The sequence below is a fragment of the Engystomops pustulosus genome, chromosome 10 (genome assembly GCF_040894005.1).
Source record: "Engystomops pustulosus chromosome 10, aEngPut4.maternal, whole genome shotgun sequence".
Lineage (NCBI taxonomy): Eukaryota > Metazoa > Chordata > Amphibia > Anura > Leptodactylidae > Engystomops > Engystomops pustulosus.
This window is the reverse complement of record NC_092420.1, coordinates 33,777,084-33,804,840: the sequence shown is the minus strand read 5'-3', so window position 1 is coordinate 33,804,840 and position 27,757 is coordinate 33,777,084. Positions and strand designations below refer to the sequence as shown.

Here is a 27,757-nt window from a genome sequence, read left to right as displayed (position 1 = left end):
ACCCGTTACTAGCATGGTGTACCTAATAAAGTGGCCGGTGAGTGTGAGTGTACATGTGAGTGAGTGTACATGTGCAGATCCAAGGGAACCACTGTGGTAAAAGGAGCGGAATCTGATAAACTTTAAAAAGCGGTCAGGTTGTTGACACACGTGGCATTTTGTTGCGTTTTTGTTGCGTTTTCGAATGCATTGAAAACACATGCGTTTTCTTATTGTTTGGTTCCTTTTTTAAATGCAATGCTGGATGTGCTTTAAATGAATACATCTGTGTCTCTTGGAACTTGTAAAAACGTAGTGTCCTACATTTACGAAGGACAGCACACCAGTTTTCTGGCGGACTTTGCACTTCCTTTTCAGTGAAAACTGCTTGCACAGATATATAAGAAGTGTCTGAGACACATTTCTAGCACACACGACAATTCCAGCGCACGCTACACTATACCCGATGCGACCCAAAATTCGGCACTGAAATGGGCGTTCCAGTGCTCAGTTGGACCTTGCGCCACATTTATCATGCAAAGTCCAACAGAAATGTGTTGCACAACCCATGTTAAAGGTGCACCAAAAAAAATGGTGCAGAGGGCGCCAGATTCATGAAGAACGTGCACCACAAATCCTGAATCTGGCACTCTCTGCACTATACACAGGCAAACTGCACATAATTCAGTTTGCACTGTTCTTAGTAAATGTATCATAGTTTATGAGACTGCTGTTTATGAATGTAATCAATGCATTTCAAAGTGCAAACTGCCAATTCGCCATTTCTTAAAAAAAATAAGGTATTATTAGAAAGGAATCCCAATAAAAAAACCTTAATCTAAACTCAAGATGTATGTTGCAAATGAAAGATATGATATGATATGATAATTTATATGAAATGAGTGAATACAGCAAAATGAATACTACATTGTGTGCCATATGCAGCACTGCACTTGTAACAAATTATCAAAAGTCCATCATTTCTCGTCTCTCAGTAGCATTTTTGTAAAGCACATAATACTGCCAAGGCTCAATGTGGGAGGTGAAGATAAACTTAATGGGAACCTGCAGAGGAATTATTCACATGCAGTCAGTTAATAAATAAGGAAATATGCCAGAGGAGGTGCACAGGTAGCACAGTAATATGACTGACACTTGGTGGTGAAGGGACCCAATAAAGATTTTTTTCCAGCAGAAATTTCCTACTTTTGAAAACATGTAATCATTTTTTTCTGACATTTTTTAAAATTATTCTGTTTATGTTCATAATTGGGTCTGCCATCTTTATCTACTTATTTCCAGTTCGCTCAGGGCTGGTTATACTTTCTCCTGTTACCTGTAGTACTACCCTGTTTCCCTTAAAATAAGAAATCCCCCGAAAATACGACCTAGTACAATTTTGCTCCGTCTTAGAAATATAAGGCCTCCCCTGAAAATAAGACCTAGCGGCAGTCATTGCTGCAGTTCCCCCCGGGACATACATTAGTATTAGTGGATCTTTTAGATGCTGCAGAAGGTTGTGACATGGGGAAGAATTAATGGAATAAAATCACTGACTGTTGTGCTGCAACTGTGATACCAGCAGCTACCAGGATAAGAAGGGTCATCTATGGAAAGTGCTTTTACTAAACATGAGAGATTGGGGCCAATGATTCTAATAGAAATGGAGTCACAAGAAATACAGCATGAAATTCAGAGTTTGGAGAGTCATAAGAGAAGTAGATTTTTTTGTTCATCGATAAATGTAAATTCTTGTTCTTGGAAAAATAAGAATCCCTTGAAAATAAGACCTAGTGCCTCTTTAGGAGCAAAAATTAATATAAGACACTGTCTTATTTTCGGGGAAACAGGGTACACTCTGTTTTGGTGGATCTGAAATCCTGAGCCTATATCCGGCCTCAGCCTGAGCAGAGGCTGGTAATACGTATTTGGGAATGGTAGGGGCTAGAGAAAATTAGAACTGCTGTGGCATTAGTGGGCTGATACCTATAAAAAGTTCACAAGTTGCTGTTAGAGGTGGTAAAAAAAATTCTTTCAATCCTGGCACCAGTGCATGTCTACATATCAGCATATGAATGTATCCCTTTAATATGCCAATAGGGCAATAAAAAGCTTGGGTATTCATTATGGTAAAAATTAAACTATTGTTTTTCTTTACATGACTATTTAATCTCCATTTTCTCCCAGGCATAAATTATGAGTCTATGAGAATTTCACACAGATACTAAAGCTCTGCAGCTACAATTGGCATTTAATCCAACGTTAACCAGTTTCATTTTGTCACGCTGTAAGACTGAAACTATTATGGCTGCAACATTTATTCATCTTCTGATTAATCTAGGCCAAAGTGCTCATAAAAAAAGTTGGAGAGTTTCCAGTACTGGTTAGTTGGCTTCACACATGAGTTTGTGTGATGCTACAATTTTCTTTCACATATCCAGCAGGTGTCAGGTGTCGAATGTGCGAAAAAACAACACTTCTAATTCAATTATACAATTTTACCTCCCAAAAAAGGCAAAATCAGGGATCCAAGAATTTGTCTGATATAACCAAGCTTATATTATGTATATGTACAGTCATGAGAAAAGAAAGTTGACAGTTCTGAATTTTATGGTTTTTATTAGGGCTCAATAAAAAATATTTGCTCCTTAGTAGGTCTTAAAATTAGGTGAATACAAACTCATATGAACACATGGCAAAATGAAATAAAACCAAAACTCAGTAACTTGTAGAGCCACCTTTAACTAACGATGAATATAGTGTTTTTTGGATGACTTTATCAGAACTCTCTAAGTGTGCAGCCACACGTTCAGTTTTTCACTTGCAGTTTTTTATGCCCAAACTTGGGATAGAGTAAAAGTAGGAGTAGGACCAGCACATTTCAATTATTTGTCTCAACCCTTTATGATCCACACCTGCTTTTGGCTTTAAAAATTGCATTTGAAAAAAAAAACTGAACATGTGACTGCACCCTAAAAGAAAATGCACCATCAAAATCAAGCATGATAAACCAGGGACACTTATTCAAAGATCCAGACACTTTTAGGGGCATTTATCAGGGCTTTTATGCTAGAAAACAGATGTTGAAGCCCCAAAATAACCTCAATTACTAGTAAACCACAATCAATTACGAATATTATTCTCTGTACGCCAGCTCCATGCCAAAGGGGCATGGATGGGCGTGATGGTGGGCACAGCCGACACAGCTCCGTATATTTCTACACCAGACCTAAGCCTATTTGGTGATAGTGGAGCGTAGATAAATTCCCCCTCCCATTGTGTATTGAAACTTCATCTTTTAGAAGGAAGGAGGCCATAAATATTTTGATGGTAGTTTTCCTTTAACCCCTTCGTGTTGCACCATTTTTTTCGTAATTTCTTTGCTTGCAAAATTCAAAAATCTATAACTTTTATATTTTTCTGTGTACACAGCTGTGTGTGCATATTTTCTGTGCAACAAATTTAACTTCTCAGTGATTTTATTTATTATTCCATGCCATGTACTGGGAAGCTGGAAAAAAATTCCAAATGTAGTGAAATTGCGAAAAAAAACACATTTGCGTCATTTTCTTGTGGGCTTAGTTTTTCTAACTTTAACTTTGCGCTCCAAATGATACATCTACTTTATTATTTGGATTGGTACGATCACGGTGATGCCAAATTTTTATAGATTTCATTGTGTTTTAATACATTTTCAAAAATGAAAACAATGTATAGAAAAAAAATTTCATTTTTTGCAATTTTGAGGACTATGCGACCTTTTGAACAATCTTTATTAAAAACATTTTATGTGATGCAAAATCATATAAAAGTGGCATTTTGGACATTTGGGCGCCATTTTCTGTTATAACTGTTATATTCCAAATAACCATACTTATATTTTGATAGATCTGGCATTTTGGGAAGTGGATTACCTAACATGTGTGATTTTTACTGTTTATTTAAGTAGTGACTTGAATTTTTAGGTCTGAATTTTTTGGCAACTGATGCCCGCTTCCCAATGATGTTACAGGGAGCGACGATCTTTACAAAGATGGCAGCACCCACCCAATCAAGAGTTGACACCTGCGATTGGTGCTTGCACCATTGCTGTGTATTAGTGGTGGAGATTTGCAAATATCTAGGGGGTTTTTTATCTTATTTCCCCCTTCTTTGAGTTCTTTTTGCACCTTTTGTAAATGTATTTCTCGTTTGTCTTTGTCGTTTTGGCTCTTTGTCAAATGCAGACTTATTAGGTGCAAATTTAAAAAAAAAAGGCATAAGCATCTGAAAGCAGGAAAAATACAAAGACAAATTAGGCACAAACCAGGATCACAGCTATATGGTCAACTCCTGCAAACTGCTGGAAAAAGGGACAAAAAATTGCACAAATACCCCAATGTGTTCAAAAAGTCACTAAAATATCAGGCTAAAATAAATCTGCCCCCTAGTGTTCTAGGCTGTGTGGATGTAGTTTGAGTTTAGCTCAAATATACACTGGACCCGTGTTGGGGCAGTTCTTAGCTGTACTCATAAAATATTAAGTTGAATATCAAGATATTTTCAATCCATTTTAACATGGATTTTCAAAGTAAGTACACCAGTTCATCAAGTTTAAGAGATCTAATGAATAATACATCCAGTTTGTATCATGTATCCTGGTGATAGATCCTCTATCATTTATAGTATACAATAATCACTCCTTACTGGTGGCTGCAGGTTGCATTGAAAATGTCATTTATGAAGGATATTAAAAAAAATATGATGAAAAAATAAAAGGTTGCTTATTCACTGTAAGGGCACAAATGCAAACCTTTGATATTGCTTAAAGAAACTTACCTGCACAATCTATATTCTGCTGGAACCAGGTGATGGAATCCTATCTTTCAAGTATGAAATACATTTTCTAAACGTATTATTTGCACCATATTTCTCTTTGTTACCAATCAGAGCACCAAATTATAATAATAAAAAGACGGATCAAATATTGAGAACTGGATACCCTGATACAATTACCTCTTCATCATTTTGGTATAACAATTGGCTTGGTAAATGGATCCTATTGTATTGTAAGCACAGTCTCACACTAAGAAGCAAAGGCTTTGTTCGCCGCTCTATAAACCCGCCTCTTTTAATCTTTCATTTTCAGCTCGCTCAGACATGGAGGGCTCAGTGGAGCGTGCACACATCAGGATTTCAGAGCAAACTGATCAGCGCTTGTTAGGGCGGGCTCATTAACCGTTCTTTTCTCAGCCTCTTAATCAAAGCCAGGGGAAAGGATCCGGCTGTCTTCATGAGCACAAATACATTTCTGGAGAAGTCATGCAAGAAAGGAGGTGTGGGGGGAGTATAAGGAAGAAAGTAGACGCCAGTAATGGTTGTTTAATCAGGCACCAGGCGTTCGGTTAGATTGCTGCTAGGCCCCGGGGCTCAGGCAAAGATACTCATCCCCTAATGAAAGGGGACAATGTTCTTAAAACATTTTCGGAACAAATTGAATACAGAATAAAGATCTTTCGGATACTCTCCCATGACACAGTTTCTGTGGCGGAGCAGCCAGGTCCTACATATTGCAATAGAGGATGTGTTAACCCCTTACACAGCCTTCTGCTGTAAAACAGGTGCACAGCTACATGACTAGGAGAAACATCTGTGACAGCTAGCAGCTAAACGTTACCATTATTATGCGTAGTGGCTTTGCTACAAATTAATAGGGCTTTGAGGACAAACATGAATGTCAAAACCATCAATGGACAATCAGAATTTTGAGCCTGAAAAAATTTTGTTCTTAAAATTTCACATGAATGTACTCAATAATAAGTTAGTTCATAAGTTGACAGAATGTAAGAACTGTTTTTGAGGGATTTGAGGGATTTATTGTTTTATTGAACTTTTTTTTCAGTTTATGGCATTGTTTTTTGCTTAATCGGCTAATGCGTGAGAGAGAGTCTAGTGATCCTTTCCAGTTAATACTCCACACTATTTCTAATCAAACTTAGGGTCGGCGCGCGTTGTGCTCACCATACTGAGCCCTGGTGCCCTAGCCATCTATGGGGGGCAAATATCTGGTCGCAAATTTCTGGTCGTGTGAATGCACCCTTACTGTATAGATATGATAAAAAAAACCCAAGCTTACTTTATAAATATTGTAACAGAACCAAACTTACTGTATAGATTTAGTGACTGAGCCAAGATTACAGTATAGATATAGTAACAAAATCCAGATTACTGTATATATATATATGGTAACAGTACCAAGCTTACATGTAGATATGGTAACAGGCACACACATGCTCTATTGATAGGATTGCATGACTAAGCTTACTGTACACATCCAAGTTAACTGTATAGACACAGTTACAGAACAAAGCTTACTGTATATACAGGCAGTCCCTGGGTTACATACAAGATAGGGTCTGTAGGTTTGTTGTTAAGTTGAATTTGTATGTAAGTGAGAACTGTATATTTTATCATTGTAATCCCAGCCAGAACTTTTTTGGTCTCGGTGACAACTGGATTTTAAAAATGTTGGGTTGCCATAAGAATCAGGATTGACAATAAAGCTTCATTACAGACACCTCTGATAACTGTTACAGCTGTTTATTGTAGCCTAGGGCTAAAGTACAATAAGTTACCAATATCCAATGGTCCGTTTGTAACTAGGGGTCATATGTAAGTCGAGTGTTCTTAAGTAGGGGACCTCCTGTATATAATAATAGAATCAAGATCACTATATGGATATGGTTACAGAACCAAGCTTTCAGTATACAGTAGATATTGTAACAGAATCAAGCTCATTTGAATTGAAAGTCATTGAACAGGAAAGGCAATAATAGAAAACCCTTCCATTTCCATCAGCTCCCATATACATTGCATGCATGAAATGCTCTCTACTGTCATGCATCCGTTTATATACAGTATATACTGTTTATATACAGTGGACGAACGGATTCTAAGTGGCATCTGGTTTTCACCAGAGCCCACCGCAAAGCGGGTTGGACTTTCTGTGGCTTGGTACCACCAGGTCGCTTCACAGGCACGGCTTTGTCCGCGGTGGTGGCCATGGTGAAGTACAGAGTCGTGAGGCAAAATCGTGCAGGAGATCAAGACAGGAAGCACAGGATCGAGGTCAGAGGCAGAGCAGGAGGTCAGGGCAGGCAGCGGAGAAGCGCAGTCAGGAACAGAACCAAGGTCACAACAGAATTTTACCAAACAATTGCAGGATACAAGGAACAAGCGGACAAGGCACATAGATTTGGCGGGGTATAAGGGAAGAGGCTGGTTATTAAGTGGCAGGTGGCCAGTGCCAATTAATGGTGCAATGGCCCTTTCAATCTCGCAGAGCCGATGAGTGCTCCAGAACGCAGGAGCCGCCACCGGATAGTCAGACTGCTGGCATGGAGGGGCACAGAGAAGAGCATGGGTGTGCCCGTGACAAGGGCCTTGTTCAGCACATAAACAAATTAGAATATTTACTGATCAAAAGGTCCAAACAGGTCTCAAGTATCAATGAAAATGTCAGCCTCTCTGCAAAAAGTAATGCCGTTCCACACTTGCGAGTATGAAGCGCTGATCTCGTATCGCACTCGCAGCGAGTGCTGCCCAGATCTCCCGGCCCGAACGCTGCAAACCGGAACTGAACTCCGCATGTCAGTTCAGTTCCGGTGTGCAGCGTTCGGGCCGGGTGATATAGCCAGCACTCGCTGCGAGTGTGATGCGAGTTCAGCGCATCACACTCCCAAGTGTGGAATCGCCGTTTCTATGGAAACGCCTGCGATCGGGAACGAGCCGCCGGTGTTTCGCGTTAAATTAACGCAAAACACCGGCGGCTCGATCCCGATCGCAGGCGTTTCCATAGAAACGCCGATGCGATCGAGCCGAGGCCCGCCCCGGTGGGCGCGACTTTGTCTGCGTTTGCGTTTGCAAACGCAGACAAAGCGCCCTGTGTGGCGCCGGCCTTACACCTTACACATCTCAATACATTGCAGTATATCAAAGTTCTGGAAGTCAGAATATGGCCACATGGCATTTCTATAACATTTTCCAGCTTCGCAGTACATTGCATGGAGTTTTAAAAGCTGCCAATAGGAAATATAAGTTTGGCACCAGATAACAAACCCTCATAAAGCTCTGGGGAAATATTTAAAAAGTTATGGCTTTTAGAAAGTGGGAAGTAAAAGGAAAACCAAAAATGAAAGAGGGCTGTGGTGTTTAGAGGCTAAGGCCCCTTCTCCACTGGCACTTTTCACGCACGAGTTCTGCGCGTGCATTTGACGCTCAGAACTCGCATTGCACTCTGTCCCATTGTATTCAATGGGTCTTTCTCCATTTGCGTGGTTTTCAACGCGCGTGCTTGCGTTCGTTTGCACGCGCGTCAAAATCGCAGCATGCTCTATTTTTGCGATTCACGCGCATTTTTCACGCCCCATTCAAGTCTATGGGGACGTATCAAAAACGCATTGCACTCGCAAACATTGCAAGTGCAATGCGAGTGCAATGCGTTTTAAACGTAAGGGTTGCTAGGTGACCAGTATAACAGTATTTCCCCTGCTCGCGAACGATCATTTAATTAAAAAAACACAATGAAGAACAGTGAAGAATAGAATAAAAACAGTAAACACAGTGAACACAGTGAACACAGGATCATTTAAGATAAAAACACAGTGCAGAACACAGTGCAGAATAGATTACAGATGTTCGGCACATCTGCTTACTTGTTGGGAGATACGCGCGGAGCGGTGCGAACAAAATAGCATGTGAAGAACAATATATATGTGTGAAGAAGACATTGCAGATGTATGGAAACATCTGCAATGTGTTCTTTACACACATATATATTGTTCTTCACATGCTATTTTGTTCGCACCGCTCCGCGCGTATCTCCCGACAAGTAAGCAGATGTGCCGAACATCTGTAATCTATTCTGCACTGTGTTCTGCAATGTGTTTTTATCTTAAATGATCCTGTGTTCACTGTGTTCACTGTTTTTATTCTATTCTTCACTGTTCTTCACATCTGCTAACTTGTCGGGAGATAATACACGCGCGCGGAACAGTGAAGAATAGATCGCAGATGTTTGCAACTTATCAGAAGACATTATTTTTCAATTAAATAAAACATTTTATTCCCGAACCTTGGTCCCTTTGAAAAAGTCCCATTGACTTAAAAAACGCGCGTGAAAAACGCAACGAAAACGCAAAAAAACGCGAACAAAAATGAAACAAAAACGCAGCAAAAACGTCAGTTTTTCACGCATTGCACCCTGACGTGAAACGCAACGCTAGTGTGCAAGAGGCCTAATACTCAACTGCAATCACAATAATTGCAGATGGAGCAAATTGCTTCCAGCTCTGTAGTTTAAATTTACACTTGGACAGAACATCTGACGGCATGGTGGGGATCGGTACACTGGGTTTTTTACCACTCACCGATCAGAGATTGATGGCTTATCGTGAGGTGTCTTATCTATTACTTGCACTGACTGTGTTTTTTTTTTTTTTTAACTTCTTAGCAGAGCTGAGGATGGAGGCCCGTGCTCTGTACGAGTTTATTGCATCAGGGGAAGATGAGCTCAGTTTTAAAAAAGGAGACGTACTAAAGGTAAGTCAGAATTATATTATACATTTACATTTATACATGACCTAGTTTTTGTTTATATTAAAGGATGATACAAAGAGACTAGTCATAAACCACTGACATTTAATGATCCTAATAATTTAAAGGGACATTCCAGCAAAAGTGTAATATGCAGAAGGAATTTACTGCCAAAGATTTATGATCTTCAAGTTCTATGGCAGATGTCATAACCAGACCAGGAGACAACATACAATCCTCAATATGACATAGGTGAAACCCTACACTTGTACTATAGAAGTTCAGTGTGATCATAGGAATCCTGGGGATCTATCATTTGCCATACATTTATGGTCTTCTTTTGGTGTTGTTTTGGCACATTCTCCTTTTGCGCCAAAACATGCATGAAATTAACAGACTTTTTCACACATAACACTGTCAGTCCATGCTGTGACAAATTCACCCATTTTTTTACGATCAATCTATTGCTTTTTACCAGATGTATAATTTGAGACTTTTACCGCACAATTTGTCTAAAATCGACTCCAGTGCCCTGCTGACGTATATGCTTTGCTGTCTGCAACCTAAAAAAAAAAATCGTAAAAAACAGAGTATGAACACTGGGGGTCATTTATCATAAGGGACAGTTCTAAAACTGTATTTAAAGCTCCGCTACACATCAGATTTTTTAGAGTGGCTTTTGACTCTTTAGAGGGAACCTGTCACCAGAACAGCAGTTTTAGGCTCCCCCATGTTCCCGAAATCAATACCAAGCATATCCTAAAACAGTTTTTTTATCAGAATTCTGCATTCTTTATTTTAAACAATAACTTATATAAAACTTTACCTGGCTCCCTGCCTGGTCACTGGTCCCCAGGCTTGGTCATCCTGGCTCAAAGTAAGTATGCCTCCTCCACAAACGGCTTGTCCTCCTCAATTTTGAATTGAAAAACCCCTGCCTCCATTTTACATCGCTTCTTGCCTCTGTCTCCATGCATTCTTTTGCTAATCTGTTCATGCGTTGCATCGAGCACAGGGTTTCTGGTCAGTGAGCTGGATTTTGCGCACCTGCCGCCACTTCATGATCCACCATTCCTGTGCTCGACGTGGTACATAGGAGTGGAAAAGCGCCGCCAAACTCCACTTTATCTGCACATGTCCATAATCACAAGCGTAAGAATCGATTGCTCAGTCCACAAGAGGATGCAAGGAGGCTGTGCAAGAAGCAATGTAGGGAGGGTTTTTTTAATTCAAAATCGAGGAGGGCAAGTTGTTTCTGGATGAGGTTATGTGACAAACGCAAAAACGCAAAACACATAGAAAGTCTCAGCACATTAGCCAGGAGTAGTTTATTTTTTTTACAAATTGCGCACCTAAACAGAAAGTATCAAACTGGCACAAATCAATAGATCAATCAAAAAGGCAATGTTGAATAAGTTGCAGCATGGGGCTATGTATAAGTGTCTTTGAAAAAGTCTGTTAATTTGGTGCACATTTTGCTGCACAATTTGACGCAAAAGAACCCAAAATAACCAACCAATTTTTGAAAAAAAAAATGCAAAAAACCCTTCACAATTTTGCCACAGTTTTATTATCTCATATTAATCAATTGTTTCACTTATTTGGCAGATATCGACTACCATTTAAATGCTAGGAACATGTCATTTTAATTCTGATCATTTGCTATTAAACCCATATTCTTCAAAAGCAATGAGCTGCAAGAGAGCAGGAACAAAAAATGTTGTCATGGGGACCTAGAAGCAAATACATTTTCATAAACAGCTTTTAACATATAAATAACTAGGTACAATTAAATTGCTTTATGAGATATAATTTATTAAAGTGGTTGTGCCACTAGCAGTACCTAGTGTTGAGTCCTGAAAGTCCTTTCAAATGCCCAATATGAATGGAGAACCTATGCACTTAATCTATCTAATGGTAACGGTGGTATCGCACTGATAGGGGTGGAATTACACTTATCCCCTACAAGATAAGCATCTGATCAATGGGGGTCCAACATTGGTACCCCTAACAAGAACAGAAGCCTGAAAATGCTTTGATATGCCCTAAGTGAATGGACAAAAGGTGGACTTAGGGGGTCATTTATCTTTTCTTTCCGTTGGTGTCTTGCGCCTTTTTGCTGCGTAATGTTATGCCTCAATTCACCATTTTTGAGCCCCATTTCTCATTACATTGCGCCTCTTTACAGATGTTTGTGCCCGATTTATTAGACTATTGCACCTATATGGGCGCAAATAATTGCGCAATAACACACCAATCCTGACCATGCTTAGGAAAAGCAATGGTATGATTTGCACAACAAATTTTAAAATAGCTTTAAATATTTTTTTAAATATGCGCCTAATAAGGCACAAAAAAACTTAAATTATCCTCCATCTTCAATGCTCCCCACCCCGATGTCAAGTCTCGCTTAATGGAACAGTGGGCTGCCAATTCTCCTTAGCTAGTGTGGTACATCAGTGCCTCCATCTTGGTAAGGGTAGCCAGCGGGTTTCATTAACAGAAACCTCACTTTGGTTGCTACACAGAATGTATTATGTTCTCGCTCTCCTAGCTAATTTATACCCTCATCTACCTAACAGTTGCTTCCGAGGCTGTAATGCCCTGAGCTACATGGTTCATATTTGTTGGCACTGCCCTATAGTTGCCTCCCTCTGGAATACTGTAAACACTCTCAAACATTCCCTATTTGGTAATACAACACGTTTGACTCCATCACTACTCCTTCTAGGAGGTAAGCCAGCAAAGGTCAAGAACAAGGCACATCGATTAATCCGATTTATAGGTTTAGCAACCGGAATCCATATAGCGACAAAATGGAAAATGTCTGATCTATCATTTATAGCAGTTAAGAATAAAATCAACCTCCTGATGTTGTTTGTGAGAATTGAGACAACTAGGAAAGACACTTTCTCATTACTCAAAGGAGTATGGAACCCGTGGATTGTTTCACGAGATTCCCCAATCCTTGAGAGACCATTGGCCTTATCCCCCTAATTATCCCAATGAGGCAACATGGCTCATCTATATCCTTACTCAGTGTCTATGCTTCATTACTGCCTGAAACGATTTTGTGACTTGTACAAGTTTATTCTCCTACACACACACACCCCTGTCCCCTTCCCTGCCCCTCTCCTTCCCCCATATTTCTTGCTTTGAATGGTACAGTAGTTGGCTATGCATCAATTACAATTGACTTGTATATGGTCCCCCTGCGATGGGTTTACATTTTGTTCTGATTATAAGGCCTTTTCTGATTTCAATCAATAAAACTTTGACGAAAATTATTGGGGTCTTGAACTGTGCACCCCACTGATGTTTGAAGGAGTTGTAGCTCTCAAATAAACTCCATTGGAGAACACATTTGTCTTTCGTTCCCAATCAAGAAAATAGGGCTGTGCTGCAATTCCTAGCAAGACCACTATACAATGTATGGCGGACTGTGGACAAGATACACAACTCATCTGAATGTTGCTGTCTCTTATAACTTATAGTGGAGTGTCAGCTGTACTATGTACTAGGCCAAGGGAAAGCTGCAGATGTGATGTTATTACTGTGTCTGTCCCCGTCTAATGCTGGGGTCTAGGGAGGCTGTGGCTTTCAGTCAAGAGTGTGGCTTCCTTGTGGTCTATGAGTAATACAGCAGCTGTAAGATGACTAAACCCGAGCAATTCATAGAATAGACACTCTGCAAAGCTTGCAGGATGTTATGGGCAGATTGCAATGTAACCACTGCACATGAGCTAGGGTTTTCTCAGAACTTCAAATTGCCATGTTCACCCATCATCCATCATATACTATTCATAGTTGTCATGTGTCAATTATACAAAATGTCCAATGACAGCCTCCATTGCATAATGACAGCTTTTACAAAGTGGCCTGAATAACCCTTTCACGATAGTAGCATAAATTGCTTTCCTATCGACAACCATGTGTTCATTAACCCGTTAACGCTCAGCGTCCGATATATCGGACGCTGAGCTCAATGACTTAGCGCTCAGCGTCCGATATATCGGACGCTGAGCCCATGCCGGTTCAGCTCAAGATCTGAGCCGAACCGGCATCGGGAAACACGGGGTGCCGGCTGTGACTGATAGCCGGCACCCCAGTGTAACACCCGCGATCGGAGTTGACTCCGATAGCGGGTGCTTAACCCGTTAAATGCCGCGGTCAGCGCGACCGCGGCATCTAACATGCCTCTGGGGGGTCTTTCCCCCACGATCGCCCCCCCCGAACCGTTTTCGGGGGGCGCCGATCGTTGCTATAGCAACTCTGGGGTCCGATCTGGACCCCAGAGTTACCTGCAAGAATTGCCGGTAAGATGGCGTCTGTGACGTCATCTTACTGGCACAGTGCCAGCCTATGCAAGTGTATAGGCTGACACTGATAATACTCTGCAATACATGAGTATTGCAGAATATTATCATGAACAAGCAATCAGAGGATTTCTTGTTCATGTCCCATGGTATAAAAGTGAAAAAGTAAAAAAAAAAATGTTATTCAATAAAAAAATAAAGTAATAAATCACTAAAAATGCCCAAAACCCCCAAAACATATAAAGAGACATATAACTAAAAAAAAAGTCTAAATCATAACACAAACCCCACATATATAGTATCACCGCGTCCGTAACAACCCGTAGAATAAAAGTAAATCATTATTGAACCCCCACGATAAACGCCGTAAAAAAAAACTGCTATAAACCTTCCAAAAATTATGATTTTTAGCTATTCAATCCCACAAAAAATGCTATAAAATGCGATCAAAAAACCATGTGTACTCCGACATGATACTGGTGCAAAGTACAACATGTCCCGCAAAAAATAAGCCATCAACCAGCTCCGTAGCCAAAAAAGTAACAATGTTATGCCACTTGGAAGACGGCAATACATAAATGATAGATTTTTCCCCACATTAGGGTTTTGTTTGACAAATTTAGTAAAACGTAAGAAAATATATTCAAGTCTGGTATCCCCGTAATCGTATCGACCCATAGAATAAAGATAACATGATTATTAGTCTATACGGTGAACACCAAAAAAAAAAGAGTAAAAAATCCAGTACAGAATTGATGCTTTTCTACTCCTGCCCTCAAAAAAAGTTCCTAAATTTTCAACAATAGGTGATACCAACCCCAAAATGGTAACAATGGAAAAAGCATCTCATCGCGCAAAAAAAATGGCATCACATGGCCCCAATAACGAAAAAGCGAAAATTTTATAGCCTTCAAAATGGGGCAACGAGAAAACTAAAATCCTGGCAGCTGCAGGGCGCTCCTTCCCTTCTGCGTCTCGCTGTGCGCCCATAAAACAAGTAACGGCCACATGTGGGGGGTCTTTGTACTCAGGAGAAATTGCAGAACAAATTGTATGGTGGGTTTTCTCTTTTTATATTTTGGAAATGTGTAAATTTTAGTGCTAAATGAACGTATAAGGGAACAATTTGACCATTCTAAATTTCACCTCCATTTTGATTCAATTACTATGAAGATCTCAAGGGGTTAACAATCTTCGTAAAAGCTGTTTCTGATAGCTTGAGGGGTGCAGATTTGAAAATGGGTTGGTTATATAGGGGGTTTTGATGCTAAATATGTAAAATTTCATTCCAAACTGTATTTATCCCCAAAATAGTCAATTCTGAAAATCCGGAAAAGCGATATTCTTTTTGTAAGCCGCGTGACATCAAAATAAATTATCCAGACATATCAAAAATTATGAAAATGTAAAGTAGACAAATGGGAAATGTTATTCAGCAACTTATTTAGGTGGTAAATCTATCTGCCTGGAAACGCAATGATTTTGAATTTCGAAAATGGCAAATTTTTCAAAAAATTTATCATATTTTCTTTTTTTTTGTAAATAAACGCAAAACTTATCAGCCAAAATTTACCACTAAAATGAAGTACAACATGTGGGGAAAAAACAATCTCAGAATCGTTTTGATAAGTAACAGTGTTCAAAAGTTATAACCATATAAAGCGACGCAGGTCAGAATCCAAAAAATCGGGCTGAGCCTTAACCTGCAAAATGGCTGCGTCCTTAAGGGGTTAATGGGTTATAATGTTGGTGATGGAAGAAAAAATATACAGTGAGATAAGTAAAATTACTATATTCCTATACACAGATCCATTCCTACCCTCCACCACCATTTACAAGGCCAACAGCAGTAGAAAAACTTTTATTTTAGAAATTGAGAATTATATTTGTTTCACAACGGAGAACCCTCAAAGAAGCTATAGAAAGCAGAAAGCCAACACAGTGTTTCCTCCTCTTATTCTCCAGGATCATGATGAGTGGACACGTTAAAATTTGGGTTCGGCCAAACATACATTTTTAAAATTCTGGGTTCAGGTACGGAACCCTCACCAGTAAGACCCATGCTTCTTTGCTGCCACCGAATGTTATATACATGCACATGCATGCCTTTAAAAATCTCTCTCTCTCATTCTGGTATTTGGCAAATATAAATAATTTTGGTAATCCTAACTGACCTAAAATGGGAAAGGTTTATTCTGATTTCATGTTAGATAGTGATTAAAACGTGCATACGTATGTATAATGTATGTAAACTTCTGGTTTCAACTGTACAATATTGCTGACCATTCCTTGAGCTGGGCCATCTATATCAGATAATTGGGTCTAACTCTGTAATTTGTAGCACAACTGCTTTAAACCTGTGGCTGCATCAGTACTTAAAGTGGTTTTTCACAAATATGAAAAAAGACAACAGATAAGACAAACAAGAACACATACTAAACCCTCCAGCTTCCAGTTGTTGCATTGCAAAGGTACTTCTGGTTCTGGGCCCTGAGATCAAAGTTTGAAGAACATGGGACCCACTTCCAGGGGCGCGCTGACCATGAGGCAAGTTGAGAATCTCGCCTCAGGGCGGCAGCCCCCCCTGCTAGTTGTGGAGGTGGCATTTTAGAACTGAACAATTTATAAAGCAATTTTCTCAGGTCTCCCTGTGGTAATGTTCAGTAATATGGGCCCCTGTGCCATCCCTCTGTCCCTGTCTGCCCACCTCATCTGCAGCCGCCTGACTTGGCCTTTTCATTTGCGGTCAACAGGCCCGCCCACTTCATTTGCCGCCGAGCACCCGAACGCTTCCAACCGCGTTCGCCTGGCCCCCCCGGTGACATCTGCATTTCTAAAAATCTCTATTTATGTAACTAACTGAACTAGCTATTAGCTTTGAGAGATTTTACTATACACCACCCTGCTTGCGTGTATTTAAAATTGCCACAAGCTATAATGTAATGTTATACAATAGAATTCTTGTACTTACATGAACACAGCAAGGCAAAGAGACATTTGTTCTGAACCTTGAACTTGCTTAGCCATCCTGTGGACTTAGCTTTGGAAATGATAACAGATAGGATAGAATAGACATGACTTGTCTAATAAGATATAATATATAGTGCATATTTAATAATCAGATTCAATATGACATCCTAACACATGCTAAGACAATCTATTACCGTATATACTAGAGTATAAGCCAAGTTTTTTTGTGTTTTTTGTGTTAAAAATTCCCCACTCGGCTTATACTCGGGTATATAAAAAAATTAAACTCAATACTCACCATTCCGACGGCCCGGGCAGCTCCGCTTCCATCTACATGTCCGCGGCAGCTCCATCTGCAGCGCCTCTTCTTCTTCAGGCCGGCACTAGGACCGCAACATCTCCGAGCACACGGCCCGGCCGCCACACAACTGTGACGTCAGCAACACAACTGTGACGTCAGCGCCGGCCTGAAGAAGAAGAGGCGCTGAAGACAGCTGCCGCGGACATGAAGATGGAAGCGAAGCTGCCCGGGCCGTCAGAATGGTGAGTACTGAGTTTATTATTTTTAAGGGCTGGCAGGCTATTTACTACTGTGGGCTGGCTGTATACAACGGGGGGCTGGCAGGCTGTATACAACGGGGGACAGGCAGGCTGTATACAACGGGGGGCTGGCAGGCTGTATACAACATGGGGCTGGCAGGCTGTATACAACATGGGGCTGGCAGGCTGTATACAACATGGGGCTGGCAGGCTGGATACAACATGGGGCTGGCAGGCTGGATACAACAAGGGGCTGGCAGGCTGGATACAACGGGGGGCTGGCTGGCTGGATACAACGGGGGGCTGACTGGCTGGATACAACGGGGGGCTGACTGGCTGGATACAACGGGGGGCTGGCTGGCTGGATACAACGGGGGGCTGACTGGCTGGATACAACAGGGGGCTGGCAGGCTGGATACAACTGGGGGCTGGCAGGCTGGATACAACTGGGGGCTGGCAGGCTGGATACAACTGGGGGCTGGCAGGCTGGATACAACTGGGGGCTGGCAGGCTGGATACAACTGGGGGCTGGCAGGCTGGATACAACTGGGGGCTGGCAGGCTGGATACAACTGGGGGCTGGCAGGCTGGATACAACTGGGGGCTGGCAGGCTGGATACAACTGGGGGCTGGCAGGCTGGATACAACTGGGGGCTGGCAGGCTGGATACAACTGGGGGCTGGCAGGCTGGATACAACTGGGGGCTGTCAGGCTGGATACAACTGGGGGCTGGCAGGCTGGATACAACTGGGGGCTGGCAGGCTGTATAAAACACGGGGCTGGCAGGCTGTATACAACAGGGGGCTGGCAGGCTGTATACAACAGGGGGCTGGCAGGCTGTATAAAACACGGGGCTGGCAGGCTGTATACAACAGGGTACTGGCAGGCTGTATACAACTGGGGGGCTGGCAGGCTGTATACAACGGGGGGCTGGCAGGCTATATACACAATGGGGGGCTGGCAGGCTATATACACAATGGGGGCTGGCAGGCTATATACACAACGGGGGGCTGGCAGGCTATATACACAACGGGGGGCTGGAAGGCTATATACACAACGGGGGGCTGGCAGGCTATATACACAACGGGGAGCTGGCAGGCTATATACACAATCGGGGGCTGGCAGGCTATATACACAACGGGGGGCTGGCAGGCTATATACTGGGGAGGCTGTGACCAATGCATTTCCCACCCTCAGCTTTTACTGGAGTCAATTGATTTTTCCAGTTTTTGTGTTAAAATTAGGGGTCTCGGCTTATACTCAGGTCGGCTTATACTCAAGTATATATGGTATTTTATTTTATTTTTTTAAACAAAGATATGTTTCATAGTATTTTATAAATAAACCAAAATATATATTGTATAATATATAATATTATAATTTCATTTGAGTTATTCTACTTAACCAACAAGATACATTAGTTAAATAATTAGCTTAAAGAATACTTTAAAGGGGTTTGCCCATGAAAGAATGTTCTTAAATTTTAATCCCCCACAATAACGGTCATTTTTGACCCCTTACTTTAAATTTTACTGTTTTAGTGCAGACATTTGATTCCTCAGTGATGTAAAATGGTGTGTGCTGACAATGTGCTTAGATTATCATCGTTCAGGGTTTATTTATTTACTATTTATCTACTTTTTATTTTGCTTCTTAATATTCTACTTGTATATGACACATAGAAAAAGAGAGATCAGACAGATTAGAGATGAGAGATTATGAGATATAAAACACGATGACACACCCAGCTCAGCTAGCTCACCTAATCAATAAAACACTATATAGACCTTGTAGGGTAAGTCTCTGCACACTGCTGGTGGCTGCAGGAAGTACCTGTGTCTGAGCTGGTCTTGTAATGCAGGGGGGAGGGGCAGGAGGAAGAGAGCACTGCAGTGTGCAGATAAGAGAAGCTATACATGAGAAGAATCTGACCAGAGTCAGAAGATTTGCGATCATATCCACGAACAACCAAAATTGTATATACCAGGCCTGAGAGAGACAGGTTGGAATTATATTTGTATATTTTTGTTAGAGAATGTCTTATTTTGTTATCCTGAGTTTATTTAAGAATCTTCATGGAAATACCCCTTCAAGGCAGTGATACCTAAAGCTTTGGCCATGCAAAAGTCTCAACAAGTATGACCTAAAGAATAGTACCGTATACTATAATGAAAACTAATAGAACCTATTATAAGTCAACAGGATCATGTAACAAATCCAGTTAAAAAAACAGGATTTTTTACATGGGCAATGTCAATTGATGATCACAACAAGCCTGAGGCACGTAAAATTGACTATAGCAATAGGCACATGTCAGGATGTCCTCTCTTCTGCTAGCTCATGCCATATTCCTATTAAAAACACATTTCTTGACCCCTGATCCATATTGTAAGACCTCTGTTGTGAGAAGATGGCTACCCAATCTTGTAATAAAAATAAAAGTATATAGAAAAAAAAACTATTACAAAGCAGAATAAGCAATGGGTATGCCCTGGTGCATTTTTTGAGTAAAGAAAAATTGTGTTTTTCCCCATCAAAAATGTCTCTCAATGATTAATCTTATTTATGAATCACAGTCATAAGAGTAGAGATACGTGAAAGGGTTAAAAGCTGCCTTTTATTTTCTCGGTAACATAGCCGACAGGCATTGTTTTCTTGCTCTACAACCTCGGCAATGATCAAAGTGATGCATCACATCTATTATGTTATTATCAGCCTAATATAGAAGTAATTACTTAATGAGAAAAGTAATTATCTAATATATCTCTGTTACCTAATGAAATACAAATATCTTTTGTGACATCAGAGGAGCCTGTCATTGTCGGAGTGGTCTCTGGACCTTGTCAGTGCAATCAGTTATTGGCTAGTTACAAAGACTTAATACACAACATGAAGCGCCTTTTCCTTTACTTGAAGACTATTATTACAATCTGGACCGGCAAATTATATGTATATTCTTTAATTCTTTGAAGTATTTTCTTTTATTTATGGATTCCCTTATTTAGACTCATTTTATATTACACAAAAAACATATTCCTGGTTGTTTCATGTGTCCTATATTTTGTAGAGGATCTATTATATTGTCATCTTTTTTGTAGAAATTAAAACAGTATGCGGTAGAAGTTCACGCCTCGGTTCTGGGCAGGGAGGTCAACAAGAATCAGAAATTCACAATGGAATCACTCATAGCACATTAATATCACAGCCCACGGAGATATTTCTCCAATAGTTGTCCGTTCCTGCCAAAAACTAGCATGAAGCACAGAAGGGAACTAGAACAATAACCAAACGAAAACATGCATGTAGCCAGAATCACTAGATTTCCAATTAGTAACAAGATAATTCCCTTGTTTTTAATGCTAGTTAGACAATCAGCACAAATCTACCAGGCTCCTCTCCAGCGGAGATCCTTCTGCTGTTTCTAGATGCTGCAAGGCTCACATATGCTTCCCTTTAACATACTCATCAATAAGAAGACTCCTCAGGATCTCAGACTTCCCATAAAAGTCAACTAGTGAAAACACATTTTTGTCAATTCTTGGCTCAGAACCAGTCAGACCCAACCAGTGACTTGGGAACCAATGAGATACGCCTGATAGGTTGAACACAAGATGCCGAAAGCTGAAGATGTAGTTTCATTTAAGTGAATACCCAGCTCTAACTGTTAGGATCAGTAATATGTCTACGGCACCTTGTGCTCACAGCCAATGGGTTCAGACAAATTCCAACATTTTTGTGAGGCAGGTTCATGGACGACCTGTCCCTCCGTATTTTCTATAGTATTTACTGGAAAACCAGTAGAAAACCTGGCAGAAATGTATTAAAAAAATTCAAGGGTCAATTATTACTACATTTACATAGTGCTTCATTAACCCCTTAGCGCAATATGACGTACATGTACATTGGGAAATTGGGTTAGTTGTGACAGGTATTTAACTGGGGATTGTGTCGCACGCTCTCGAATTGTGGCGCAGCTGCGCTGGCTTTCATGCGACAGAAATGGGGGGGGGGGTGGACCGTCATACGATCCAACTGATTCGGACTGAGCGCAGGATTTAAGATTCAAATTATGTTACAAGACAATGCACTAACGTACCTCGGGAACAAGAAAGTGAACTCCGGCGGACCTGAGCGAGAAGTGGCACAGTGCATTATTGTCAAACAATGCACTTTCTTGGAACGTGACAGTACGGGTAGAATGCATAGGCTATGTAATAGATTGCAATACATTAGTATTGCAGTATATTACATTGAACAAGTGATCAAATGATCACTTGTTCATGTCCCACCCTAGGACAAAGTAAAACAGTGAAAAAAAAGTTTTAAAGTTTTTTGAAAAAGTGTAAATAAAAAAAAATAATAAAATAAATAAATAAAGGTCCCCTAATGCCCCATAACATATCAAAATAAAATTTTACATTAAAAAACTTGAAAAATCAGCACAAAACACGACACATTGGGTATCACCACGTCTGTAACAACCCATAGAATAAAATGAAATTGATACTGAACCTGTGTGGTTAAAACAAAATATGAAAAATTATAATATTTTCACATCCAAACGCATGAAAAAAAGGATAAAAAGTGATCAAAAAGTAACATTTACCCTGACATGATATCAATAAAAAGTACAGCATGTCCTGTAAAATTTTAGAATATGGCGATGCAAAAACAAGCACATTTCTTAACAATTGAGTTTTATATTCTGCAAACCAAGGCATTTGTCAACAAGGCATATGTTAAAGCATTTGAATGTTCTAACCACTTATAGTGATACTGGGCAGATTTCAAAGATCGAGCTTGGTCCAGAAGCCCTAGAGTGGCTTGGTCTGGATTTCTTGTAAAAATCCCAATTTCTAACATTTTTGTGAGGCAGGTTTGTGGACGATCTCTCCCTATGTATTCACTATAGTCTCCACTGGAAAACCTGGAAGAAATTTCCTCCTACTAACAGAATAAATCCAGCGTGTAGAGCGATGAGGGCCCACCAGTCTTAATAAATTCCCTGCAATATTTTTAAGGTTAATACCTTAAAACCATAAAATCACATATAAACATTAATGTCCGTTTTCATGTTGATCCTGCATTCTAAAAAAGGAAAAAAACATAATGGTAGTAATAAAAACTACCCTCGAAATGATTAGCCCTCATAAATCCCTTTATGGTAAAAATAATTATGACTAACAGAAACACAAGCATAAATTTATTTTTGTTACTATTTTTAATTCTTTTAAAAAATAGTTAAATGTGGTATTACTATAATGAAATAACTTGCTGGATGGTCAAATGATTAAACGTGGGACAAGCATCTCCAGTCTTACCGTGTCATAATGGTCCAAACTAAGCTCATTCTTAAAAGGAACCTGTCACCACGTTTTTCACAAATACAGGTAGTGGCAGGTTCTTATAGTGCCCTAGTAACTATCTGACATCATTATTTTAGCTAAAAATAGTTTTTCAGATCCCCATAAAATCAGAGTTATACTGTTGCCTGATATCTATGCATCTTTGGAGTGAGTAAAGGGGTGTGGCCCAATGTCATTTTACCAGGGTGACATCATCACAGTTCCTTAAGCTACTTAACATTAGCAAACTGTACCCCATTTACATATCTGACCACATAAAACAATCACAGCAGCCTGCAAGGACCTCTACTCCTCTGCATGCATGTTGCTGTGATATCATGTGATGCAATATGCTGTCATTTCATGAGATATATGCTTGGTGTACAGTTTTCAAATGCATACAGATATAGGATGCAGAGGAGCTGCTGGATCTAGCCTGAGGAGGCCACGCCCACCTTGACTCGCTGTAGCCATACTTAGATACCAGGTAAAACTATAAAGTTGAATGTATGGGAATCTCAGGGGAACAATTTTTAGCTAAAATAAAGGTGTAAGTTAGTTACTAGGGCTCTATAGGAACCTGTCACTACCTTAATTTGTGAAAAATGTGGTGACGGGTTCCCTTTAAATTTTCAAAAAGTCGCCCGGCTGTCCACTTGTGTTTTTAATGCACTTGTTACTGTCCTTAAAAGCAGATAGAATAAAAGTCAATTTTTAATAGACCTAATTTGTGCCCTGGTGGATTTAAAAAGGGCTTTTTTGGTCGTCAGCCGGGCGACTTTTTGAAAATGTAAGTGTTGTATTCGTGCTCTATCCACTCAGTGCCTAAAATTAAAGGGTCAATGGTGTTGTCCCACTTAGTGATTTAGTGTTGCAGAGTTCCCTTTAAGGGGTGAAAACATGAAAAAACATGTTATTATTGATCATTCTAAATCTATTTAGAGAAAACATAAGATGCAATAAAAGTTCAACATCTGTTGTTATAGACATTTTATCAACATTTTATTGATAACAAATAGTAATGCTCTACTGAAAAAGGATTTATTGGATTTTCACCTGTGTGCCAAAAAGATTAAAATATAGAATAGTTTTGTTACATTTTATTGAAAACAGATGTTTATATCATTTTTGCATGGTCATTTGTTCATTAGACATATTCACTTTTATATGCCCTTTAATATCGCTGTAAGTGTGAACACAGTCCTACCTTCTGGCAAATTATTCCTGCAATCTCCTTCCTCTCACCTGTAATTGTGAGAGAAAAAAGTTGGAGTATCACTTCATTTCAATTTCCACTATCATTTAAATGTTGTGCATAGAATGACTCACTATCATTATGACTAAGAACGCCGCTGCATGTGAAGCGCATTAAAGGTGTCTCTCCATGTGACGGTTTTTAATCTCCTTTTTGTAATATGCTTTTGGACGAATACATTTAGGATACTAACCTCTCTGGAACTACTTGTGAAGTAGTGGAGACACAATGGGAGTTAAGTAGTTCACCTGATGCAGCCATGTAGGAACAGGGATCTGTTACCTTAGGTCATACAAAGACAAAGACATTTTAAGACAATCGTTTTAAGGATTAAGCCACTTTTGCATGTCAACAGGGGGTTTTCTCACAAACCAAGTTAGGCCCTATCCACAGGTGGTCTCAGTGATGAAACCCCCACAGATCACAAGAACTAGGGATCCAATAGGGTCCCAGGTAATTCAGTCGGAGCTCTTGTTGCTCCGGGAGAGTAATGGAGAAGGCAGCTGCGCATGACCGTCCTGCTGCATACATCTCAATGAAGGCAACGAAAATTGCCAAACACCGCACTCGGCGATATCTGTCAGCTCCATAGAGATGAATGGAGCAGAACGGTCATGCTCAACCGTCTGTTCCAATAATCTCAGAGAACGACAAGGGGTCCAAATGAGGTACCTTGGACCCCATTGGACCCTTTGTTCTCGTGATCTGTGGGGGTCTCGTCAATGAGATCCCCACCGATCACCAAGTAAGACCGTATCCTGTTCATAGGGCCTAACTTGGTTTGTGGGAAAAAGTTTGATGTAGTACAGCCAGCATCTTCAAGTTAGGGTATGAGGTGGACCTTCTGTGTTGGTGGTGGATAGCTTCCTCATTATTTGAGTTAGGCTTCAAACTTGGGGGTGGTGAGAAAGTGAATATTTGCCCTGAATAAGGGACAACCTTATTGAGCTATGTATATAAATGTTTCAGGCTACATGACTGCATTATCTGTGGTCAAGTTATAAAATAATACAAATATAAAGTGTAGCACAAGTGATAAACCATCTTCCCGCACCTTACCCACTTCCTTATCATCGGTGAAACCCATTGCCATGAGAACACGTAGTAGGCAGAATATCTTTCCCTACTTGTATTGTTAGGCTGTTAGACTTTTATTTTCTTTTTTAAGTTATTAATAGGAGATGGTTGTGTACAGTTTACATGTTTAACAAATTCTTAAATGGTATCAGGTAGATGGGCTAAGTAAAAAAATAACTGTAGAATAAAATACAATGTATATTGCAAATGATTTTTATTGCATTCCCTATGTCTATAGTTAAGGCAGCTTTCTATTCCTTTGACATGATCTGCATATGATATGTATTCCGAGCTACATACAAGAATGTCTTATCTCTGTCAACATGTTAAGGGGAATCTCATTTTTACTAAGGACCTAGGGGTTGGGCTTTGGTTTGGATGCATTTAAAAAAACAACATGTGACTTGTCTGTTCCGCTCACTCCTCAGCTCTCAGCCCCCACCTTTGTGCTCCTGTACAGCTCCTCCCTCACTGATGTCAGCTCACCAGGCTGTGAGCTCTGTGAAGGAGCAGGAGGGAGGAGCTGTACAGGAGCACACATGCGTGGGCCAAGAGCTGAAAAGTGAGAAACAGAGACAAGCCACATGTTTTTTTGATGCATCAAATGCATCCAAACCAAAGCCCAACTACTGGGACTAGAATCTGTTGCACATAGCAGTATAAACAGGCAGAGCACTTTTAGTGCAGTTTCCAACATTCTTAGTAAATGTGCCCCATAATATATTTTTTAGGCCTTTATCAGAACAATCTTGAGGTTTTTCATTAATTTAATTAAAGCCCTTTAATATAAGTATGCTCACCCTGCTCTCAGGACCGATTCTAGCCTTTTTGCTGCCTGAGGCAAAAAAATTAAAACGCGCCCCACCCCCCTCCCCCCAAGCAGCCTAACCCTGATCCCCTGCTATATGCCTCATCAAATAAATAGACAAATCTTAAATAATGGAAAAAGCATCCAGCACTCACAATTTAGGTGAAGATGTACCTGAATTTGTGATCTCTATTTTGTGATCGGATTTTAACCAATAAAGAAAAGGATTTCTTCACCTAAATCGTGAGTGCCAGATGCTTTTTCCATTTGAAGTTGCTGTAGCAGCCCGTAGTATCCTCAGGCTTTTTCTGGGCACCAGGTGAGGATAATCATTACCCTCTGTGAGCTGGATCAACCATGGATGTTAAAGTTTAAATAATTGCCAACACCTTCATCAGAAAATACTGAAAACTTTACTAACATTCACTAACACACATGAGTAGGTTAGTCATTGCCACAGACATTGGTGGCAAATAGTACCTTATAGAGGTTGATCTCCTCCATCAGGAAGAGGACTTCATCATGACTTATCCCAGCCATTACTGCTGATACCATCCACAGTGCAGCATATCTCTACACTGGGACAGTAGAAATACCACAGTCAATTACGGTATAATGTCAACTTCTAAATATATATATATATATATATATATATGTATATATATATATAACATTTGATGGTCCTGTATATATAGTCCCCTTGAATTAATTGTAGCATGTACAGTGTCCCCATTTATTATATATTGAAACCCCTGTAGTGATTAAAGGGGTTATCCGAGTTTTAAAAATTACTGAGGGCCGGGCTGGGGTGGGCTAGTTAAACATAATAAACATCTACTTAACTCATCGGGCACTGCCGATGTCCTGCACCGCGGTCCATGTCCTCTGTGCGCCGGTTTGTATACAGGGGCGCACAGGGAGCTTCCGGCCGGCCGGAAGTTCCCATACGACACAATCTCCCAGCGCTTACAACGCTGAGAGATAGGGACGGATGGGAGGAGCCGGCCACATCACGGACCGGAAGCTCCCTGTGCGCGCCTTCTGTGCCCCTGTAAACAAACAGGGGCACGGATCGAAGGGACCACGGCGCGGGACATCGGTGGCGCCGGAGGAGGTAAGTACATGTTTATTATGTTTAACTAGCCCACCCCAGCCTGGCCCTCAGTAATTTTTAAAACTCGGATAACCCCTTTAAATACCGGATCCACTAACATAAAGCCCCCATAATAATGTTTTTTGTTTACACATTATTTCTATAAATAACAACAATTAGATTAACAATGTAAAACACAGGCTACCACTATGCGTTTGCTGATGTGTTTTGCCCCATGTGTTTGCATTCCATTTCAAAACGTAAAGCAAACGCACCGTATAAATAGTATATTGTATCCTCTAATTAATATGAAACACCCTGTTATTGTTACACACAGCCCCCTCCTAATGTATACAACCACTAATGATTTTATATACAGCGCAACCCTAATGAACATCTAAAGCACCCCCTAACGAAATTATACTGTATAATATTATATATATATATATATATATATATATCCCATAATTTATATAGTCTCCCTCTGATCCATTCATTTATTTACAGAACCCTCAATATGCAGCCCCCCTCAGTTTAAAAATATTTACATTTAAATAATTTCCCCAACGTATAATTTCCCCCTTCAATATAAGAAATATATTGCCCTATATATAGACACCCCAGTTAAATATCTGGCCCCTTATGTAGATACCCCAGTTTAATAAATATCTCACCCCTTATATAGACCCCCTCCCATTGAATAAATATCTGGCCACATATATAACCCCCCCCCCCCCAGTTTAATAAAATATCTGGCCCCATATGTGTATTAAAATATTCATCAAAATATCTCGCCATATTG

General features: G+C 40.2%; 1 protein-coding gene across 2 annotated transcripts in view; it reads left to right on the top strand.

Moving 5' to 3' along the window:
• The window catches only part of GRAP2 (GRB2 related adaptor protein 2), a 153,127-nt gene that overhangs the window by 44,727 nt on the left and 80,643 nt on the right, over positions 1–27,757 (top strand). Inside the window, exon 2 of one of the 2 annotated variants that reach the window (XM_072128061.1) lies at positions 9,473–9,558. In XM_072128061.1, the coding sequence (XP_071984162.1) occupies positions 9,481–9,558 (78 nt within the window). In that variant the 5' untranslated portion in view covers positions 9,473–9,480. Of the gene's footprint in view, positions 1–9,469; positions 9,559–27,757 lie in introns of both variants that reach the window. The other variant, XM_072128060.1, reaches the window with a different exon arrangement.